This window comes from Accipiter gentilis, chromosome 18 (assembly GCF_929443795.1).
Source record: "Accipiter gentilis chromosome 18, bAccGen1.1, whole genome shotgun sequence".
NCBI lineage: Eukaryota > Metazoa > Chordata > Aves > Accipitriformes > Accipitridae > Astur > Astur gentilis.
Genome location: NC_064897.1, coordinates 21530281 through 21553490, shown reverse-complemented (window position 1 = coordinate 21553490; position 23210 = coordinate 21530281). Strand labels below are relative to the sequence as shown.

The following is a 23210-nucleotide window of genomic DNA, read 5'->3' as shown; positions in this document are numbered from 1 at the left end:
TCAAGATGGGTTGTTAAAGCAGACTGTGTAGAAATGCTAATACCTAATGAACAGAAAGAAAAGAGGAATCAAAACAGTTGAGATGAATTTGAAATATTGATATACTGTGATCTTTCCTAAATATTCATGAATTACTAATCTTTCAAACTGAATAGTGTTAATCATAACAGGCTATTTTTTTTAACCATGGTGGATGTAAAATCCCAGTGCAACACACCAATGGATTTGGAGGTGACAGTGTTCCCTTCCATGGTGTGTGACCAAACAACCCTATTTTCAAACCTCCGACCCCTGATATCCAGCTCCACCAAAGAAACCCACCCGGGAGTGGTGTTCCCAGCAGGACACGCAGTGGAAGAGTCATCATGGGCCATAAGTCTGCAGTAGTCAGGCGTGAGAGCCACCTTCCTGCTACAGTGACCAGAGAGAAAATACCTCCCCAGGCAAAGCAGTTGTTCCACTTTTTCCCATGTGGTCTCAAGAAGCCACACTGGCATTGGGCATTGGTTACCAACAGACCCACAAGACTTTCTCCCTTTTAACAACCGGTTGCGTTTGAAGCCACAGCTGGACCTGAGAAGAGGTGGGCACAGGAGTGTGTCCATGACCAACACATGGCCTCGTGCCACCAGTTCATTGTGCCACCTCTACTTCACCATGGGTAACCTATGGTACGGACAAAAACCACGTGGACATGAATGCAGTCAGTCAGTCGCTCAGTGTATGCACTTCACCTTTGTTTCTTCCTTCCAGCCTATTTTGTTTATTCCTATTCAGGAGAAAAGCTGTCTTGAAGCAAGAAAGGCCAAACTAGTTTGATGCATTACCAAATGCAGAGAAAACAATTTGCTTTATGAAATAGTGGGTGGGTTTTCTGTACAAACACCTATTTTATCTTTATTGCACCTTTCCATGTGATTGCAATGTAACTGAGAAGGTGATTACCTGAAACAGAATATCTGTTCCTTTCAGACCTTCTTAGTGTTTTGCTTTTTGTCTGAGGTTTACATTTTAAGCAAGAAAAACAAGTTATCCTGTGAATACTGCAGGTGACAAGATGGTCTGTTGTTTACTGTACCAAACAGTGATTCAAACATTTGGCTTAATTCCGTGTTCAGCTCTCCCTTTCTGTGCACAACTGAATAAGGCAGCAGAGCCTGTGGCTCACTTTTGCATTCGTGATACAGGGACAGGACTTCCCCCCTCCACGAGAGGACCAAGCTCACTTAAAATCAGGGATCATTCAGATGAAATACTGCTGAGAGGCAGGGTTGTTCTTATACACCTTGAGGAGAGCCCTGGCTTTCACCTGGGTTGTTTTTAAGACTTATTTAAAACCCCAGAAATGTTCCAGAGTGCCTTGTTTTTAAAAGGTTTTCCTGCAGAAGGTAAGGGGGATTTTGGAGCAGAGCAGTGACTGTCCGTTCCCTTGCAGAGCTGCTGAGCTGAATGGGACCATGTTTTCTAGCTGGTGCTGTAAATGCGGCCACCAGACGTGGTCAGATCCAGCAGAGACCACTGTTACAGACTAGTAGACCTTGGTATGACACCCCGGTGCCTATATCTGGACTCTACCCATTGCTGGAGGAGGTGTGACTTGTAATTACCTGACTGGGAACTCTTCAGAACCTCAGCGTGCCCCTCTGGGGCAGACTCGGGATCAGTGCCTAGGTAGGAACGGATGCTTCTGGATCCAAAGCTCATCCATTGCTAGGAAAGCATTGTTTTCTGAGAGATGGTGACATGAGTGATATCATTTTGTAGGAAATTAATATAAAAAATATCAGTGAATGACCATGTAGGAAGGGAAAGGGCTAACAAAGTCAATCAAACGGTTTCAGTCACTCACTCTCATTCTCTCCTGGATTTTTCATTCCTTCTCACAAGAACCATTGCTGTGTGTGGCCAGGTCCTCCCACCAGGACAACTTTGGCGACATGGACGATGAGAAAAGTCAGATATTTAGTTCTTGTCCAGTCTCTTGGGTCCTCTGGACTGACGATGATGAACTGGTTTTTGGAGTGAGCGTTCGTAAACCTGAGGAGTCAACAGTTTCTTGGAGATCGGCCTCGGGCTCCTGCAGCGAACAGCACTTCCCTCAGTGTTTCCCTGTGTGATGGCTCTCTGTCATGTCCTTGGCCAGCACGGAGACCTTTCTTCTCCCCCTCGCTCTCTGGTTTCTTCTCCTGGAGCTTTCACACATGCAGACATTTCCATTTATGCTTCAGTCTGACCAGTCTTTGCATTTCCGTGGCAAATAACTGAAATATCACGAGGTGGTTAAAAAAAAAAAAAAAAAGGCATAGCAACCCTTTGTTAATCTCAAACACCTGGGCCTGAAAACATATCTCTGTGGCTGAGAATTTTACTGGTATTTTGGTCATTTTTTCCCTTCTGTGCCGGGGAGCTGGAATGCCAAAACATCTGTACCCGCCTATGATTGCAAGCACTCTGAGTTTTTGCAATGAAAACATAATGGTATGAATCTGGCAGCCCCACAACATGCATCTAGTTCAGCAGATGCCAATAACGGCTGTAGCTGAATTTTAGATATTATTAAGAGGAAAATAAGGTTGTGAAATAGCATATGTTGGCTGGTAGCAAATGTCTTCCTGATGCTTGGAAGCATGCGATTCAGCATGGGATTTAAATGCTTTGACAAAACTATTGCAGCTTTGCTGCTAGATCAGTGTACCTATTTCAAAAGAGAAAGATTTTGGGAACCCTCGTGGGAGAGGGAGACAAAAACCATCCCAACATCTTCACTGGGAGAAACGAAAGCCAACACCAACGCACTTGAGTACTAAAGGTTGGCACATACACTCCCGGTCAAGAGCACGTATCTATCGTAGCTCAGGTTCACTGACCAACCCAACCTGTAGCACAGAGATTTGTTTCATGGTAAGGTCAGGGTCACTGCAGCAGTTTAAGCCACAAATGCTCCCTGGAGTTCGGTAGTCAGTCAGGAAATTTAGAAGGACGAAGCAGATGAACAGGCCCCATTTCTTTCATGGTGACGGCACCTGCGTTGGCTTCACGTGGCTTGAGGCGTCTTTTGGCTGCAGTGCCCGGGTGCTGCTCGTGGCTTTGCAGGGGTTATGAAAGGCCCCTTCCATGGGTGCTGGTACTCTGGGACCTGCCCCTGAAAGTTGTCAGCTAAAATCTTGCTGGTGTAGTAATAGGGATAACTTCCCGGTGCACTCCCTCTGTCTCCCTGGGGTCGTCCCTGTGGTAGGGAGCCCCTGTAGAAGACCTGTAGGTGCCACAGGACCAGCACAGGTCAGCACTGGGGCACCCCACCTGCGGCACCCACTGCTGGGAGGGCGGAGGTGGGTGGAGAGGGACCCGCCTGTGCCCGGCGCGGAGGAAACCTGACTCCTGGGAGCTGGATCCCAGACCCACAGCATTGCCAACACTGTAAAAAGAAAATAGCAGACGGGAAAAAATCAGCCAGAAAAGAGGAAAGGTCTGCTCCTCTGTGCCTGAGACACTGCGGAGGTAAGGAAGCTTCACTCAAAATTAAAAAAAGAAAAAAATATCTAATCAAGCTTTGACTTAATAGTGGGGTGTACCTGACCATTTGTATGTCACTTGCAGAAGCTCTCTGACTTTACTGACAGAACTCCCGGCTGGTCTCCTGCACAGCATTGCACGTCGTGTGCCTTTCACGGCCTCGCACTCTCCACTGTGGGCTCACGGCATCCTTCCACCGGCTCCCAGCAGCAGTTTCATTGCACTCTCGGTTGCTCCCTTTAGATGGAGGATCGCTATTTTCCCTGCCAGCAGCAGCTTGTCACTGCTGGGGTTTTGGCTCATATAATTGGCATTTAGCGTTTTCAGTGGGATTTACAAATAGTGGGAAACTTGTGCCTCCCAGAAGAGGCATGGTAGACAGTAGCTACTCCATCAAGGCAAACAGGGCTGCAAAGATCTGGGATGAGCAAACCGCGGGTTCCATAGGAACCGTTAGGAGGTTTACTGAAGCGTTGCATCTAAATCTTTGTCTTTTGGTTATAAATGCTAAGGCAAAGCGTACAGTGCCAGGGACTTATCTGAACGATGGCTTCTTGTCTGCTTATGGATGAATGAATTTTGCTCCAGCTGCCCCAGTACCTGGACAGAGGGGGATGCAGGTGCCTGCACAGATTTCTGGTGTTATTTGAGATGCTAGAGGAGGTATCCCACCTGCTCACCTGCTGCTATTTGAGAGTAGTGTGGGTCTCCCATAGGTGCCCTCTGCCTTCCTGAGGCCTCTGGGGATGTCTTGGCTACTGTGGGGTGTTGGAAGTGGCACTGCACCCTTCTGCTTGAGCACCTGAGCCTCACTGGGGGTTCTGCATAGCAACACCAGGGACTGGGGTTTCGTCCCCTTTTCTGGAAGAGCTGCAGCACTTCCCAGAATGGTGGCATGTGGCCCAGAGCGGGTGAGCACCAGTGAAGTGCTCCAGCACCTCTCAGCAAAAATTAACGGAGTATTCCAGCATCAGGATGGGTGGGCAAGGGCCCAGGGCTTGATCCTTGTCCTGGGCATGCCCCAGCCTGACCTGCCAGCGCCCTGGGCTTTGCCCACCGCAGGCTTTGGAGGACAGCAGATGTTTAACCAGACACAGGAGTGATGTGGCGGCTTAGGCCAGAATGTGTTTGCAGGTCCCTAATCATAAAGGAACAGAAAAGGAGAAAAACAGGTCCCCAGATTCTTTTATTGCAAAGCTCTCTGTGAATTAGCCATACAGTAAAGCTTTACCTCTTCTCGCGGGCTCTTCCGAGCACCTCATTGGGTTGCTCTTGAGCTGGTTCCACTTGGAAATGGTCCCTAGCTGGTGGCCCGCATGGTCACCTGGTGGCACCGTGCGCTGCTGGTGACTGTTGCTGCCTTCAGGGACACTGCTGAGAGACAGTTGTAAGCAATATCCTACGCATCCTCTGGGATGCTGGACTGTAACGATCTGTAACAGCGAGGTCAGTGTAAGCGATCTGACCGACTAATCTGCCGTTAGCCCTTGATGACCTCCTTATAGCTGTACCTCAGTATAATGCTTTTAAGGTATCCAGCTTGGGTTGACTGTAACCCTGTGCTTCCCGTGTTCGTGCTGCCCTCTATCTCAGCTGGGATTTTGTATCTTTCATTAGATGCTCTTGGTTATTAATTCCCTCAAGCAGTCACCCTACTGCAGCCTCTCTGATTGCTGCTGCGTGGCCGTGAATGCTGCCTGGGCCAAGTCCAGCACCCCTGAAAGGAGGTGATCAAAGGAGAGTGTGTCATCAAATTGAAGACGGGTTAAGCCCCCCACCCCGGTGTCTGAGCATGCACTCGGCAGGAAAGCTCGTGGGTTAAAGCAAGCAGCGTGCTTAATCTGTGCCCTGGGATTAAGATGAGCTTTTCTAATGAGAAAAGCGGCTGCGATCAGGCCGAGGGATCTAGCATTGGAAACCAGAAACATCAGCAGAGGAAGCCAGCTCTCCCCCGTTTCAGCCCAGAACGCGTGGCTGTGTCTTTGGCTGACCTGAGTGGATGGGGATTAGAACGGCTGGGCGGGGGGAGGCAGAAAATCAGGTTTGCAGCGGGAAGCGCTATGCTGGCAAGGTGCTGGCTGGGTGAGAAGGAGTTTGGTGCTTGTGTCCCACTAGCCATGCCATCCCAGGGGAGCCGGGGTTAGGGGAGCAGGCTGGGCCACCCTGCTCCTCGGCACGGCTGTTCCTACTCAGCGGGTGCTCCCATAAGGGTGAGCAGTTACAGAGTGCAGCACCTCGACCGCTCGCGCAACCCCAGCTCCCCAGGGGCAGCAGTTTCTGCCTCCAACAGGGACAACCTGCTGCGGGTCGTGTCTTGGTCCACTGAGGGGGATGTAGAGAAAATCAGCAGTGGGGTTGAGCCAGGAAGGAGGGAGGGCTGGGGGGAAGGTGTGCTAAGTTTGGGTTTACTTCCTAATATCCTTGTTTTGATTTGATTGGTAGTAAATTAATTTGATTTTGTTTCTTCCCCAAGTTAAGCCTGTCTTTTGCCCATGACTTTAAGTGGGGAGTGATCCCTCCCAGTCCTTATCTCGACCCACGAGCCTGCCTTTACATTTTCCTCTCATCCCACCGTGGCCAGGGGAGGGGAGTGAGCAAGCGGTTGTGTGGCACTTTGTTACCAGCTGGGCTGAAACCACGACAGTGGCTTATTCCTCAGACGGCTTTTTAACTGTCCAGAGGTTTCACAGTTAAATCCCAGCCTTGCCCGACAGTGACGGTGGATGCCAGCAGGAGCTGAGATGGCCATTGCACCTAAAGCGGCAGAAAACACCATTGGCTTGGAGGAAATCCACACAGAGAGACAAGAACACCCAAAAGGTGGGTTTGTATTGGCAGGACTAGAAATTTGGGTTGTCATTTAGCCAGGGTAGAGAGAGGGTCCCCTGTCCTGGCACTCCAGCTGCCTAAAACCTCTGTTCGTGGGGTCACAAGCATCAGCTTCATACTGCCCCTCTCCCATCACAGGTACCCAACTGGTGGCTGCTGCCTATGGTGGAGGGGAGAGCTGGCTGGCTTGGTTTTTCTCAGGCCTCTGCTTTGTGTAAACATTTTATTACACCTGTAATTCAAAGATTCTTTAATTTTGGATAATTCAGTTTTTAAAAGAAAAATGTATTCTATTTCAAAAGCATTTTAAAGTGAAAGAAAAATGTAGAAAAGCATAAAAAGAGAAGTTCTGCATCTGCCAAAAAAAAAAAAAAAAAAAGAATTTTCTCCTGAATTTCTGCAGTAAGTTCTGTTCCATTTCAGAGCTCATGTTGATGGGTTTGAGATGACTTAGCTGGGAGATAAATGTCCTTACAGAAAAATTTATGCAGCTATGACTTTACTTAAATAAGAGCTTAAAATTGTACATATATACTGAAAGCTTTCTGCCGGGTCTGTTTATAAAGCCATCCCAGCTCTGATCTTGAGATGCTTTGTTTGCTCCTGAAATGCGGGGGAAAAGCCAAGAATAAAGGCTTAGGAGATGAAACTGAGCCCAGGGTCCCTGGCTGTGCTCATCATGCAGTGCTCGGACCCAGGGCAGCCCCCAGCTCACACCACCCGTGCTGGGAGCAGGTCCATACCCCAGGGGTGCAGAGGGACTGAGCCTCACGGCAGTTTGGGCAGGGAAAGCGAGTAGACCATTGCCCAGATGCAGTCCCAACCGTGGGTTTCTGAAGCAGCTGGGGTAACTCAGTACAAGGCTGTCCTTCTGGCGTGTCCCCTGACATGCCTGGCCACCAGTGTGCCCAGTAGCTGGTCAGTGGACACACAACTGGTAGATGTTTCCAGCCTTTTTCCTGGTGTGGTCGCACAGTAGCATGAAAAATGTTGACATTGCATAAAAAGGAGGTACAGTTTGACTGCTGAGAGGTTTTTTTTGTCTCTGTCTTTCTTTCCCTTTGGTGTTCAGGGCAGAAGACATTTACGGTGGAAGAAGCTGTGGAAACCATTGGGTTTGGGAGGTTTCACATCATGCTTTTCCTGATCATGGGCAGCACTGGGGTAGGTGTCTGCAGCCGTCTGCACTGGCCTGAAAAAATACTTTTCTCATCTTCCTTATTACCGTGCAATAACAACTATAACCACCATGGCTACATATTGCAGCCCATTTTTTTCACACATAACTTCTCAAGCAGAATTTCTGCTGTTGTCATCTTTGGCCAAAATCAATATGGGCCACAATTGATATCAGACCTATTTCAGGTCACAGCTGAGCAGATTGGCCCAGAGCATCCTGGCCTGGCCCCTGCCCTGGAGCACCGTCCCACTGGGCAACACTGATGGGGCACGTCTTCAATAGTGCCCGAGGGTTACGTTCAGCCTCCTGACTCCATTTTCGATGCCATCCCCAGGGCACCCAAACCCTGTGCAATCTGGCATGGGAAGGGTACCCTCCTCTCACCCTTGGCTCCCTGAAAAATTTCCTAACTAACTGGCAGGATCTTGTGTTAATGGTGTATCTGGTTTGGGAACTGGGGCAAAAGCCTGAGGCCAGGCTGGCATAAAGATGGGATGGGGCCATATCCATGAGAATCACTGCAGCTGAGGTGTAAGAGCCTTTAGCTGTGTGCGATAGGCTCATTTCTTAACTGAAGCCAGCTGCTGGGGCAAACAGCCAATGGAGCAATGAAGTGTTTAATCAAAACCAGTTTTACGACGTCATCTGTGTTAGATGCCCAAATTCACAGCAGGGTACCTAACCGAGCAGCTTGGTTTCCAGAGATAGTTGAAGACCTTCCACTAGCACAGCTGGGCAAGAGTGTCCTCTGAAGAGGCTGAGTCTTTCCAGCCTTCCTAGATACACAGTGTACCCAGATAACCTGCTTTCAAGGTGCACCTTTCTCGCCTTCTCTCCCTGTTTCCAAGAGCTCACATCTTCCAGATCAGGCACAGGGCTCAGACCACTGTGGAGACCCCATGGCTTCACAGTTCTGTTTTGGCACGGTGGGACTGCCATGGCTGCAGGCTTGGTAGGACTGAGGGACTTTCCCCCATGGGCTCCTTGTGGCTTTCCTTCTTGCATAACGTGCACACTCGTTCCCAAAGGTGGCTGAAGCCATGGAGATCATGCTAATAGCCGTTGTGTCCCCTCTCATCCGATGCGAGTGGCAGCTTCAAGACTGGCAGGTGGCTTTAGTGACAACGGTGAGTGACTTTGTGCTCCCCTCACGCAGGTTATCCACTACGTGGTCGTTGTCAGCAGCACCACGATGGGCTTGCTTTGTAAAGTACATTTCCCAGTGGATCAGATAAATTCCTAGGGCCTCCTCTCAGGTGCAAGAACACCACCACAAGTGTAGAAAACCAGAAAGCGAGCTGACGTGAGCACACATCTGTGCCCAGAGCTGTAATGCCAAAACAAGCCCCCCAGTTCCGTATTCTTATTTTGAAGTCCTTGCCATCCAACCCCCAGCTTTGAGGGTTGAAGCACTGAGTGCCTACATGAAGTCAACCCCTGAAAGGCTCCTCGCTCACGGTCCTGGGCACTGCAGCTCATCCTGCTGTTCGGAAAACATTCGACTCGCCCACGGTTCAAAGGGCAGAGCTGCAAGGTGCTGCTGGGATTGGGGTCTCCACAGCTGTGTTTCAACTCCCCTTAGATGGTGTTTTTTGGCTACATGGTCTTCAGCATAGTGCTCGGGCTCCTGGCCGACAGGTATGGCCGCTGGAAGGTGAGCGAGCGCCGGGGGCCGCACGTCCTTTTCCTGAGCCTCCCAGGAGCCACGCGTCTGGCTGAGCCCGTAGTTTGGTGACTCTCATTTTTTCCCTTTTGCAGATTCTGCTGCTCTCGTTCCTCTGGGCAGCCTATTTCTCCCTGCTGACCTCGTTTGCCCCATCCTACATCTGGTTCGTGTTCCTGCGGGCCATGGTAGGAGGCGGTGTGTCAGGCCACGCGCAAGGGTAAGGCCGCGCCTGGTGGCACGGGCAGCGGCGAGGCGGCCTTCGCAGGGAGGTTAGCGAAGGCACCCGTGGACCCGAGGCAAGAAAAGCCCTTCAGCTCGTTTTGGCTGACACTGGCAGAGTGCCTGGTTTCCCTCGCGCTGAGCCTGATAAGCCGTGGCTGCGCCGTGACCTGGAGGAGATGGAGGGGAAGGGGCCTACACGGGGGCTGGAAGTGGAAAGGGGAGCAAATTTCCACAGAGCCTTGAAACAAAACGCTGTGCTGTGACTTTACTGAATCCCAGTTGATCAACCTAAATTGCAGTTCCCAAGGACTCCTGAGCCCTGGAATAGAGGGGGCAGCTGGTTTACGTTAAGCCAGTGACAGGGGGATTATTAAGAACATATATTATAAAAACAATTAGACAGGTAACAGATGAGCAAAGGCTGCTTCCTCGTAAAAAAAGTCACAACAATTCCGCTTAACTAGCAAATTCTTCTTGAACTGATGTAAAACATACCCACTTAAATGAAACTTTTTGCCCTGTTGGGGCGGAAAGGGGGACATGGAGGGAGGGGGGTAGAAATCCACAATATTAACAACCACTTCACTAGGAGCCTAGCAAAATAAATTATTTCTTTCGACTCTCTTGGGGAAACAAATGCAACATTTCAGCATCTTCCATGGTTCCTCGAAGCCTGGTCGCTGCCCACACAGGAAAGCCCAAAACTGGTTGTGCTGACCCTTTGCCGAAGTGAAGGACAGGAGGGAGATAGGTGCTGTTGGGAGGAGAAGGCGCCCTGTGCCTGGGTCACGCATCTGCCAAGCTCCGGGCATTGCCTCCCTCACAGGAGAGCCCCCATTGCCTGGCCATGAAGGCTGCTAATGAACCTAATGAGGATGGAGGGAAATTGCACGTTTTATAAAACACTTCAATAGCTGAGATAGAAGGAGCCAACGTGGGTGTCTCCCCACCCGTCTCTCTTTCCAGCCGAGGAAGCACAAGTCATACCTGTGAGCTTGGGAGATGCCAGTGCCAGGCCCTCCCCCAAGGGCTATCGAACCATTTGATAAAAAGTGGAACAGTTTTCTTTATTTAACAAAAAAAAAAAAAAGATTCACTATAAATTGTTCATTTCTACAAACACACTCTATGCCTGTGCCCAGGGCTATGCCTGTGCTGATGCCTCAGTCAACCCACAGGACCTTCCCGTAGGTTTCCTGATGCACAGGCTGCAGCGTTTACCTGCCTGTACCCTACAGCCGTGGCCTGGAGAGGATTCATGCCGTGTTATCTCCCTTGCATGTAATTTGGGCTTGCCTGAGTGGAGGGCATATTGAGCAGGGATCCCCTGTCTCGGGGTGCTCAGTGGTGGAAGAGGGATGGCACTCTGCCTACGGGCAGCAACGTCCAGCACTGACTGAGCTGAACTGAACTGCTACTTGATTAGTATAGAAATTCTCATTGTTGCTGTATTTCTGCATTTTTTTCCCCCCTTTTTCACTAGGCTTATCATAAAAACGGAATTTTTGCCCACCAAATACCGAGGATACATGTTGCCTTTATCTCAGGTAAGAGTGAGCACGTTACTGTTTCTTCTAGCCCTGAGTCCTGGGAGAGTTGTCCCACTGCTGTTTGGAAGCTGGGTCTCCAGCACGTCAGCCTTTCTCCCAGACTATTCACACTTATCTGGGTCTCAGTGAGTGCTGCACCCCGGAGCATGGTATCTGTGTTATTAAAGATGTACACAGGCAGCTGCCTGCAGAAGAGGGGCAATATCTTCTCAAATAATTGGATGCTCCGAACATCGCGTGGGGACTGCGATTGATGGCTGGCACTCAGCCTCTCGCATGTCCTATCCATAACCGTGCCGCCTGCTCTAACGGGGCCAGTGCCGATGGCTCTTTCCAGCCAGCCCTGGGGCTAGCAGCACCGCTGCCCCCCTCCGGGCCTGGGCTCATCCCTCCTCTCTTTGGACTTGTTTAATAACAATGTATTAATAAGGTGATTCCCAGATGAGATCCTAATCTGCGCCTCTCCCTGTCTCTGCTCAGGGATGGCACAGAGCTTTGTGTAGGATAGGGTAGCATAGACAGTCCGAAATTCGGCCTGAGATGTGCTGGGAGGGTTGCGCCCACTTGCTGGGCAAAGACCACAGCAAGCGTGACTCGGGTTGTTGCTTACTTCTGCAATGGGCACTTGCTGCATGTGCAAATGATCTGCAGAGGCCTCCTTGAGCACACAAATTCATCTGACTGTTGAACCAAAAGTGTTTGTATATGGTCTTGGTGGCAGGGATAATTTGCTTTTCATTACTGCCTGTTTGATCCCAGGGCTTCATTACCAAAGTATCATCAGAAACACAAAGAAGGTTTATAAAAAAGAACGATCTTGTATTTGTCCCCAGAAATTTGTTATTTCTGCCCACAGATTACTCATAAACTTGCTGCAGCTTTTATATATTTGTTTGTGCTTTGTGTTGGCTGAGCTCCCTTGGGTGGTCCCCTGGAAAGGGATGCGGCCCCTAATGGCAACAAGTGAACTTTGGGGAGGAATGTACTTGGAGATCGGGGGGGCCAGATTCTCCATTGGTATAACTTGGCATTGAGTCTACTGGAGATCCACCAACTTCCAGCAGTGGAAATCTGGCCCGGTTTTGCCTTCGGTGCTTGTAAATCTGGCGCTCCCCTGCAGAGATTTAGACAAGAGGAAAATTCATGGGCATGAGCATTAGCAGAGAAGAGACTGGAAGGACAAAAGAAGTGGCTTTAAGTACAATGGTAGCCACAGCAAGTTATCTGTTTTCATGTGGAGCTAATTAAGACTATCTTCAGCCGGCCCTCCCCAAATCCTTGTCTGTCTTTCCCTCTTTCCTTCAACCCAAGCTCAGCTTTTCAGACACCCGTGGGATGGCTCAGTTTGAACCACAGTGCTCCCCAGCACAGATCCCCACCTATCCACGGAACCAGACCAGAAGGGGAAAAAATAAACAAATTGTTGCCATGTGTTCATGTTTTAACCCCTTCCTTTCCCTCGGAAAGGTGTTTTGGTTGGCAGGATCCTTGTTAATCATTGGCCTGGCATCGGTGGTGAACCCAACCATCGGCTGGCGGTGGCTGATCAGAATAGCCTCCATCCCCGGGATCCTTCTCATCTTGGTGTTCAAGGTAGGAAGAGCTCGTCTCCCCCCTCCCCGCCACGGACCTGGCATCTCCCCAGGCACCAAGAGGCATTGCCCTCCACCCCCTGCAAGCCTGGGGCTATCCTTGTGTTTTCCTTTCACCACTGCAGCCCTCTCACCCAGGGGGCTTGGGACGGTCCTGATGGCCTGGGGGGGCTGCAGACCAGCTGCTGGGGAGACGTCAGCCTGCGGGAGATGGCTTGGCTTTGCTTTGCTTTTGCAAAGCCTCTGGCTTTGCTGCCCTGCTGTATCCCTCCAGCACCCCAGGGACAAGGTGATTGGCCAGGCATCGAGAAGAAGACAGGCTAGGCAGGGTATAGAAAAAAATCACAAGTAAAATATCTTCGGTCTAGTGCTGGCCACAGCGTACCCTCTTCAGTCTTTACATTTGCTAGGGCTGAGGAAAGAAGCCTCAGTATAATGTTCACAAAGCAAACGGGTGTCAGGGTCAACTGCTGCTTCCCCAGGTTTGCTCATGCTTCGGAAATATCAGCCTTGGACATGAGGGCCATCTTATTTGTGGAGAGTGATGTGGAAAATCCCTATGACAGTGCTCATGGGCACTGCAGGGCTGAGCTGTAGCGGGTGCAAGCCATGCAGACGCGAAAGCTTTTCCTGCAGCTGAATGAATGCACAAGTCCATTTGGGGTGCTACCTGGGCAGTCAAATCCAAGGTTGCTGTGAACATCCACTTGTATAACTTTGATGTTTGGTTTCCCTGATCATTTGTGCCAGAAAAAAATAGGTAGCACAAGTTTTTAGTCCAGAAGAAAAAAAAGACACAGTCAGCATACATACCTTTAAAAAAAAAAGAGTCTTTAATTCATATTTCAGTGATAAAGATGTAATTGTTTATAATTTAATAGAGCCATCATTTAATGAAAAGTGATTTTATTTTGGAAAGAGCACAGGTGTGGGCGAACATTGCAAATGCTAATGATGTGTGAGTTTGCTCCTAAAGTTCATCCATGCCTTCGTTTTTTTTCAATGGTCTTGTTAAGTCTTCCAAGACTTTTGCTTAAGTGACACGTGCCTCATCCCTTTTTAGAATTTCAATTAATTAAGGGTTGTTTTGTTAAACCTGTGTCTTTGGCTTCCACCTCTCATGAGTGCTTGCCACAGACGGCTCAGTAGCCGACCCCTGGGAGCTGGACCAAGAAATGGGTTTGTTGGGCAGGGTGAGCACCCCGACATGGGGTACGGGGAGCTGGGACATGCAGGGGTGCCCCAGGGCACGGCTAGGGAGGAGAACAGCCAAAAAGCTGCTCCAGCTTGGGCAGTGCCCTGTGCTAACCTGGCCGGGCTCCTGGGCACGACGGGAAGCTGTGAGTAGGGTTTGCATGGACAGAGAGGGGCAGAAAGGCTTTCTGACACCGCTCCGCTTTCAGTTCATCCCAGAGTCAGCGCGGTACAACATCTCCAAGGGAAACGTGGCCGCTGCCCTGGCCACGCTGCAGAGGATAGCTGAGATGAACAGGGCGGTGATGCCCGAGGGGGTGCTGAAGGAGCCCGCCAAGGTAAACCAGACCCCGGCGCTGCCGGACCCCTCCGTCCCAGGCAGGGCTGCGGCATCAGGGGGTTGGGGAGGGAGTGGGACCGCCAAGCATATCTCGCTCTGCCTCTTTCCCCCTCCTCACCTGGTTTTTCTCCAAACAGCTATTGAGTGTGATTACAAAAATGTCATTTTTCTTTTGGAGGGACAGTAATCTTGGCCATCAAAAGGAAACTGAGTTTTCTGCTTTTTTTTTTTTCATTCCTTGCGTTCGCTCAGAAAAATACCATGCTGAGAAAAGATCTGCTTCCTCTATCACAAAAAAGGCCCCCTGCAAAGCGCGTTCTTCCTTATTGCCCATCCATCCCCCAGGGGCGTCCCCTGTGCCGTAAGACCTGGGACCTTCCCCTCGGGGTCCCTCCCGGGGCTGTGGCCGGTCAGGCTGCAAGGGTCCCTGCCATGAGGTCAACCCACTGCTCCCAGAGGTTTCTCCCAGCCCCTGGCCGGGCTTGTCCACGGAGTCCCAGCACCCTACATGTGGAGTGTGGAGCCACGGACTAGCAGAAAAAGGTCAAAGCAGGAGACGCCGTTTCACAGCTACCACCATTTGCACCTGTAAGCAGCTGAGCGGCTCAGGAGTTGATCACTACTGGACCGAAATGCCCAAAAGCATGTGTGGGTGTTGCAGGTGGCGCAGGAGAGGAGCTGGGGGCCAGGCCCACCCCCAGGCTGCTCCCCCTTACCCCCAGTCTGCTCCCCCTTACCCCCAGTCTGGGCCCTGCTGGCTGCAGGGCGGGAGGACTTATTCAGGTGGCTCCTTTCCCCAGGAGAGGAAGATTGGGCAAAACTATTGTCCAGGGTTTCAAAACTATTATCCAGCTCTTTTAAGTCCCTTTCCTGGACCTCTTTGCTGCTTATTCAATCCCACAGGCACCAAGCATTGTCCTTAGCAATTCATGCAAGATGGTGCTATTGTATTGGAATTAATTAGGATTAAAGCTTCCCTGTAGTTTAATTGAATTTATGTAATGGACCCGCATTGGCTGTGGGAAGGGTTTTTGTTAGTTGTGCACCCTCTCAGGCTTAACCAATGACGAGGAAAATAAAAATAAAGGCAACCCAAACCGTCCATGTGAACTCGTGTCCCCTCAGCAGTGGGATGCTGGGGCAGCTGCTGGCTCTTGGGGAGCAGTGGGGCAGGCAGGGCCCCCCGGTGCCTGCTTGCCTCTCTGCTCGCTGACATTTCAGGCTTCCTGGTGAGACGTACGTGGCCACAAACTTGCTTCACAGGCAGAGCAGCGGATGCTGGTCCTCTCTCCCCAGCACGTGGGCAACGGGAGCTGCCAGCAGCTCTGGCAGTGCTGGCCCCCCAGCAGCCACCAAGTCCCCCTCCAGCACCATGATGTTCATGCTGGGGCCAGATTACAGGGAGCTGGGAGGTCATGTGTGGGCCGGGAGGGCTCGGGGTGTTCTCTTCTCCTCCCCTCCATCCTTTGCAGCACGTCCTCTTGTGGGCATCCTTTGGGAAGAGGGGCTTTCCTCTCTGGAGGGCTGATGGGGTGCTGTGTTGCACCATCTGTCTGTCTGTCATCGGCAGCCTGGGGTGAGGGCAGGGGGGCCTGGGGTGCCAGCTGCTGCTGCAGAACACTGGCCCCTGTATAAAAGATGCCTTTTTGAAACCTTTTATTTCTCTCAATTTGCAGGAAAGGAGAGGAAGATTCAAGGACCTCATCCACCCCAAATACTTCAGAACCACTTTGCAGATATGGATCATATGGTAAAAAAAAAAGCTTTTTTTTTTTTTTTCCCCTCTTGCCTGTCACCTCATTCTCTCAGTTGAATGTGTGCAGAGAGCAGAAGTCTCCCGTTGACTTTGCCATTACAAGGCAGCACTTCTGCCTCAGGAGGTGGCTGCAGATCCTTGGCAGCTGGAGGGGGAGTAGGTGGGCATGGGGCACTGTTGGCTTGTCCTGATCTCAGACCATGCCTCAGGTACCCTGCGTCGGTCGGTGTTAACACAGGCAGAAAAAGGCTGGACATCCAGGATGGTGCAGGGCACCGGGAGTCCTTCCTTGGGCCAGGGCAGCTCAGGGGACATGGGGTGGGAGCCAGGCGAGAGCCCTGCCTGCAGCGTGCACCAGCGATGGGCCCACGACTCCGCTACCCTTCTTGGCGTAGACTTGGTTTTCCAGAGAGGAGGAGAAATGCGTCACCTTTGCCGGCCAGCCAATATATCAGTGAAATAGGGCTCCAAAAGCAACTCATTAACGGTTACCAGTGCCACTGGCCGGGGAAAATTAAGATTGAAGACAGACAGGTTTCATACGCAATGTTCCTGGTAGCTGTATGCAAAGGTAATATAAGTTTCATTGACTTTGCTGTCTGGAATGGAAATGTATAAATAATGGCTCCGTGGGAACTCATTGACCCAAAATGTTGCTCGGCGAGTCAGGCCTTGAATTTTTAATGTTTTTTTCCCCTCAACTTGTATGAGTATTATGAAATATCTTTCTTTTTGTTTTTTTAATCCTCCTTTCTCCCTCAGTCCTCCCAGGAGTCGCTGGCCTGTTCTTGGGTTTGCATCCCCCCCCCCCCGCCCCGTGCCCTAAGCATCCCCCACCTCCCCAGGCAGCTCGTTTCCTAGCCCAGATTCTGCTGCTTATTTCTGAAACTGCCAGGGGGGATGAAAAAGTGAAAATTACTTCCCGGCCTGCTTATGATTAGGCGTGTGCTGAATTACTTGATAATGACACAGCCAGGCTGCCATCACCAACGCTGTGCTCTGCGCAGCCAGCCAGGGTGCGACGTGAGCCTCTCCAGCCAGTTAATGCAAACTCCTTTCGAAAATCCCTGGGCAGAAAGGATAAGGACTGAAAAAAATCTGGACAGTTGCTTCGTGAAAGCTGCAAGCATCGGTGCCTGGTGTCGAGAATCCCTGGTCCACAGGGAAGGGGTGGTTTGGAAATGTCTCCACTTGCAGCCCTGCGTGAGGGAAGGGGCACGCTCTCCCCTGCTGCAGAGCGAGAACCAGCACTCAGGGACAAGCAAAAAGACAAACTAAGAGCTGAGGTGGGGTCCCCCGAGGAAGAGCAGAGCATGGACATAGGTGGTTGTGGTGACCTGGTGGGTACCCGAGTCCCTGCTAGGCTCAGGCTAAGGGGGTCCATCACGCAGAGCTGGTGCACACAGCAGGGGTCCCAGCGCACCCCAAACCTGCCGCATTTCAGTTTCCTCGCTTTCTCCGTCCTTGCTGCCGCTCACTGCAGCGTTTCCCCCCCCCCCCCAGGCTTGGCATAGCGTTTGCTTATTACGGCGTCATCTTGGCCAGCGCCGAGTTACTGGAGCGGGACCTCGTCTGCAGCTCCGCGGCACCACGGGCGCAGGACTCCGGCGACGACTCCGAGGAGAGCCGCAGCCCCTGCTACTGCCGCTTGTTTGGCCCCGCCGCCTACCAGACCATGATCATCAGCACAGCCGGAGAGATCGCACGTAACCTCTTCTCCCCTCCCTGCCCTGCCTTCCCCTTCTTGCAGCCAGCCAATACTCCCCGCAAAGCTTTTAGCTGTGCGTGCGCTTCGTGATGTGCCGGGGGTCCAAATGCCCTCAGCGTGGCTGGCAAGCGCCAGGCGCAGGCTCTTCAAATGAAGGTCCAGGACACAAGCCATGAGCTGGTGGCGAGGGGCGAGGTAGGGCATTGCTCCCCAGGTGAATAATTCAGCTTCTGATGACAGCATGGGTCCTTCCAACAGCAGAGCCAAGGACCTCCTTTGCAGTTAGTACATACTAACAGTCTTGGTTAAACTCCAGGGGAAATTGCTCCTAACTCACCCAGAACTGAGCCTGGCTTCCCAAATTCCCAGACGTGTAGTTTTTGGAAAGTAAGTAAGTCATAAACAAACAAGGATTGCAAATAGTCAGACTGATATAGTTGAACGCACTCACAAGTGCCCTACTTTCCGAGAGACGGCGGCCTCAGGAGCAGGTCCTGGGCCGAGTACTACGGTGAAGGACAGGTACGTGCCCAGGGAATCTGCAGCTCACCAAAATGCTTCCCAGTGCAGCCTGCCTGGGAGCGAAAGAACCTGGCACTGCGTGTGGGTCTAGTATTGCAACACCCCTGGGAGGTGAAATGTTTTCCCTGGTTCACATCTCAGCAACCGAGCTACAAAGCGACCGGTTGTTGGATCCCACAGGCGCAGCCGGGCTGGGACCAGTCCAGGGATGTGCTCAGGGGTCTGCTTGGCTCCCGGCTCATGGGGGGACTCAACGGGGCAGACGCTGGGTCCTGGTGTTTGGCTGGGCTGTGGCCAAAGGGGGCAAAACCACCCATGCCTGCGGTGCTCGTCCAGCGGGTGCCTTCCTTGCACGGCTCAGGACAGGCGTTGGTGTCCTGCCGTAGCACAGCAGGGAAATTTCAGGGAAGGACAGGCTCCAGCTTCTGAGGGGAAGGACAAACAAAAAAAAAAAAGGGTGTAGGGGCAAATTACAGGGTTTGGGTACAGGAAGAGAATTATAGCATTTGTCCATTTTATAGAGCATTTTGTAGGTGCTGGGCCTGCAGAGAGGTATGTTTGAGACACACCGCATAAGGTCTGTCAAGACAGACAATCATTGCAGTTAGGTCATCTAACATTTTACGTTTTCCTTTTTATCTCCAGTAAATCCTTTGAACATTCTCAGCATCAATTTCCTCGGAAGACGACTGAGCCTGTGTATCACCATGGGATGTACGGCCCTATTCTTTCTTCTCCTTAACATCTGCACCTCGAGGTAGTCTGGATCAGCACGCGGGTCTTGTTGGGGGGGGGGTGCAGTGCCAAGGGCAGTACCTAGAGTATTTTCAGGTCACCAGTAATTCTTGTACATCTGAAAAAACCCTCTGACTGGTTCCCTCCTCTTCCTGGGAAAGCTGTGGGCACTTCAAGAGGAGCTCAAGGCATCAAGAGAAATGGTGCTGTAATTATCAGGTTGATTTGCAAGGATGTGTAAGAAAGACCCCTCTCAAGCTGGCAGGGCTTAATGGTTACTGAAAATCAGGATGGCTTCAAGCTGAAGATTCTTCTAAACTGGCTGGTAGCCTGATGGCTGCTCGCCAGTGGTGTCCCCCGCCTGCCCAGTGGGCTACTGGCCCTGGTGGCTGGCTAAATACTTGGGAGCTGGAGTGGGAGGCTACAAATAGGCTTTAAGCTAAATAAGGCCCTACTAGGAAGCTTACAGTCGTTCAGTAAGGCATTGGCCTCTGTACTGCTGTTATTATTATTTTCAGTTTTCCCTGAAACTGAGCCTGGCCATCATATTTGCTTGCAACAGTTTTACAGAGGACCAGAAAGCGAGGGCTAGGCTGGAAGTCAGACTTGACCGTAACGCTGAAGGCACCAGTTGAGCCACTACAGTCCTGTTCAGATAATTCCCTCCAGCCTCTAACGCCGGCCTAAAGCAAACCTGACATGAAATAATAGCCCATTGTCAAACATGTCTCGTCACTGGACTAGAGAAAGATTACACTTGTCAGCAACCATCTTTTCCTTATGCTTTCCCTTATAGTAAGTTGGTAAAAGCCCTAGCACAGTAAATATATTAGGCTGGGTCTCTGCTGATCACTGCTCAGCGATACTAACTCTGCTCCATGTGGCTCTCTCTCTAGCACAGGCACGATTGGGTTTCTCTTCATGCTGCGTGCCTTGGTTTCAGCAAACTTCAACACCATCTACATTTACACAGCAGAGGTAGGTCCTTCTAAAGTACGTTAAGCTGCTCTGGGGCATGAAAGCCCGTTTGCCTATACCTAGCAATGCTGCCGTATTTATTTTAGAGTCATCGTTCTTGAACAAAGTGTCTCCGGCTTCCTTGCCGTGCTGTTTTCGTATGCAAGATCAGAGAAGAAATCAGATAATTAGTTGGAGAGATGACAAAAGGAGGTGGAAGAGGAATGCCCTACTGAGCTACCTCTTGGTCAGCTACTACAGAATGTTATTTTTTGAGGATGTTGTGCACCACTATCTCCCAAATCCCACAATCTTTCCCCTCACCAACCCCCTGCAAAGTTAGAAAATAGGATACCACTGAAAGGAACTTTTTCCAGCACTTACTTAAGGGACTGATGTCATAGTATAAGGTAGTATATGAGGTTATAAATGTATGATTTATTTCACTTAATGGAAATTACTGTGTTTTGTCTGTAAACAGTTTTAATCCTTCAGAGAGCTTGTCCTTCATAAAACTTTGGAGCCATGAGTTCTGGGAGTGAAGTATGCATTGTTGGGGTGGTGTTTTTTTGTTCTTTTTTTAAACAATTGTGTAGAGTTAAATGTATTACCCTTCAGATTGAGCAAAGTGATAAAAAGCAAACTGAAGTAGCTCCCTGTGTTGGCCTGATACTTCAGTAGTACACTATATTATTTAAGCATGCACTAGGCTTGAATAAATACCAGCTTTCTAATAGTTCTGAACCAGATGCTGTTGATGTAAAGACCATTGCTGCAACAGCCATATCATAAACCAATACTACTCAGAATTTAATCAATGACCAAAACCAAACTTTGAAATCCCCTTTGGGGCCACATGCCTGGACTCTTCTTGAATTACCTCCATTGGCTTGGCCCAGTTAAAGTATTTAAACAAAGGCTTACAGGGGTGTACTTGCTAAAAGCTATTGATATTAAGAGGACTTAAGCAAAACACATCCTTAAGTGTTTTATTGGCACAGGTGTTTGGGACACATGAAAAAGAAAATACACAATAGACATTCTTCTAAGCCTGGAGGTTTCTTATTGGGATCTGTTTTTCTTTTTCCTCCTAAACAAAAGTGCTGTTGATACAAATAAATAGGCAGTCTTGAAGGCTGCAGACAATATCCTTTCTTCCTGCTTTCCAGATACAGGGCCTGGTAATATAAATTGAATTCTTCCTTTAGCACCCAGCCTTTCTTCTATGACTTTGATGTGCACTGCCCAGCCCAACTGGGAGAAAAGGGGGGTGGGGGTGGGGGTGGGAAACAGACACAGGACAGGGAGCAAACAGCAGGGGAATGACATCCAGCTTTGACTGACTTGTCCTAAAACTTTACTTGGGGCAAAAAATGGCAGATTTGTAATGGCACAAAAGAGAGCCAGAGGAACCTTTCTTTCTTTTTATATCTTAGCCCACTAGCTGCCCTTGATAATATAATGGGTGTCTCTGAAGAAAAAAAAAGAAAAATAATAAAAAGAGAAGAGACAAATATCACAGATCATTGTTGCATTAATCAGATTACTTTCTGGTCTGTTTTAGGTTTATCCCACCACAATGCGAGCCCTGGGGATGGGAACAAGTGGGTCATTGTGCCGTGTTGGAGCTATGGTGGCCCCATTTATATCACAAGTAAGAGCACGCTTGATAATGTTGGTAAACACTGTGCTGATCATTGCTATCACATATACAGAGAAACGTCCCTGAAGTTCACAATAAAAAAAAAAAAAAAAAAAAGATGTATTCAGTTCCCTCTCCAACTCATTAGTTCTTCATCTGATGTTTTATACAGAGTACTTGTACTTATGTGGTCTTTGCCAGATGCAGATCTGCAAAATTCCCTTCCCAGAGCTTAGGCTTGCTAGTAAATTGCTTTCTGAAAGCTCATAGATACACAATTTTCTACTGTTGAGGCTCACAGGTGTTTGTGACCCTTTGTCCACTCTAATTACTAATTAACTGCCAGCCACCCCATACACGGGAGCTGATGGTTGAACAGTTCATTTCCCCGCAGGTTCTTATGAGCGCTTCTTTCCTTGGGGCCCTGTGTCTTTTCTCATCTGTGTGCGTCGTGTGTGCCATCTCCGCGTTCACGCTGCCCATCGAGACCAAGGGCAGGGCACTGCAGGTTTGTATCACCGCTCTTGGGTATCTAAACGCTCTTTAGAAACTAGTAGGTTATGTTTCAGCCAGAACCCAAACCAACTCCTCCCGAGGGTTCATAACCCAAAAGAAGGCCTGACAGGCAAGCACAGGAATGCGCTGTTGCAGCAGCTTAAAGCACTGTCATCGCAGTTGCCTAAAGCTCATTTCTCATAAAAGAACAAAGGAGAAGGCCTGCCCTAACCCCAGCTCCCTCAGGCCAGCACGTTAGCCCCTCTTTACTGGCGTCTCCAGTCCCGACTTGAAGTTGCTGCTTCACAGGCACATATTCAGTTCTGCCTGTGCTGCAAGGAGAGAGGACAGCAGATAGAAGTAATACCTTGAACTACTAAAGCCTCTTCTCCATCAGATTCCAGTCAAAAGCCCCAACTGCTAAGCCGTTGTGGCTAGTGTTTCCTATAAAGCAATCAGCCAAAACACTAAGCACAAAGATTGAGGGGGAAGTTTAAATCCAGACAATCTCCCATGCCCAAGCTGCACTAGTTTAATTACAGGAGGTGGTGAGCAGTTCTGTGATTCTAGTCGGTTCAGCTATACCAGCATGGTACTTCTCATGTCATGCATGCAGCGTGCCCACATCACCCTGCCTATTATTCTGCAGTCTTACCTGTATAAACCAGAAGATCATAGGCTCAAATAATCCACATTCTTTAGCAGCCTAGAGCAAGACAGATGTTTGATCAAACTGGTTTAGGTGGGCTTCAGAACCAGACTTTAAAAACCCCCATATATACAAACACACACGTATTACATACATATAGACACAAACACACACACTTCATTGGGTCACATCATTTAAAGTTTCCACAAGGTGCACAGAACAGTTAACCCTAGGGTTTTCAGAAAAGAAACATATTAATCATTACCTGCTTCTTTAAATGCTTATGTCTTTATGCCATTTAAAATATCTATATGATATTCTGTAAAAGACTGGGGGAAAAAAAATAACCAAAGTTTAATAAGGAAGTGGACAAAGCAACTTACTTAATCTTCCCTTGTCGGTGAAGTTCAATCCCCTGCACAGAGGCCAGAGAGCCACTTAGGCCTTCAAATGGTTGGATTTACAACACTTACTAAGCAAAACACTTCACTGAAACTGCTTTAGACTTAAAAGGAAACCTCTGATTCAGCTACAGTTGGATTAACTTTGGCTAACAGTGGTCAAGAAAATGGGAGTGTAATGATTCCTTAATGGGGTCCCCCCCCCTTTTCCTGGGGACTTAATAGCATTATTATCCTCCTTGCTACAAGTAAAAGCTCC

The 23210-nt window shown here is 49.7% G+C and overlaps 1 protein-coding gene across 1 annotated transcript; it reads left to right on the top strand.

Moving 5' to 3' along the window:
* The first annotated feature begins 9104 nt into the window (after positions 1-9104).
* Positions 9105-21953, top strand: SVOPL (SVOP like). Its single transcript, XM_049822303.1, has 11 exons — positions 9105-9176; positions 9281-9405; positions 10894-10957; positions 12428-12553; positions 13956-14084; positions 15763-15836; positions 17346-17548; positions 18718-18829; positions 19704-19785; positions 21329-21418; positions 21801-21953. Exons 1-11 carry the CDS (start codon positions 9105-9107, stop codon positions 21951-21953), a joined length of 1230 nt encoding a protein of 409 aa, XP_049678260.1.
* The last annotated feature ends 1257 nt before the right edge of the window (positions 21954-23210 follow it).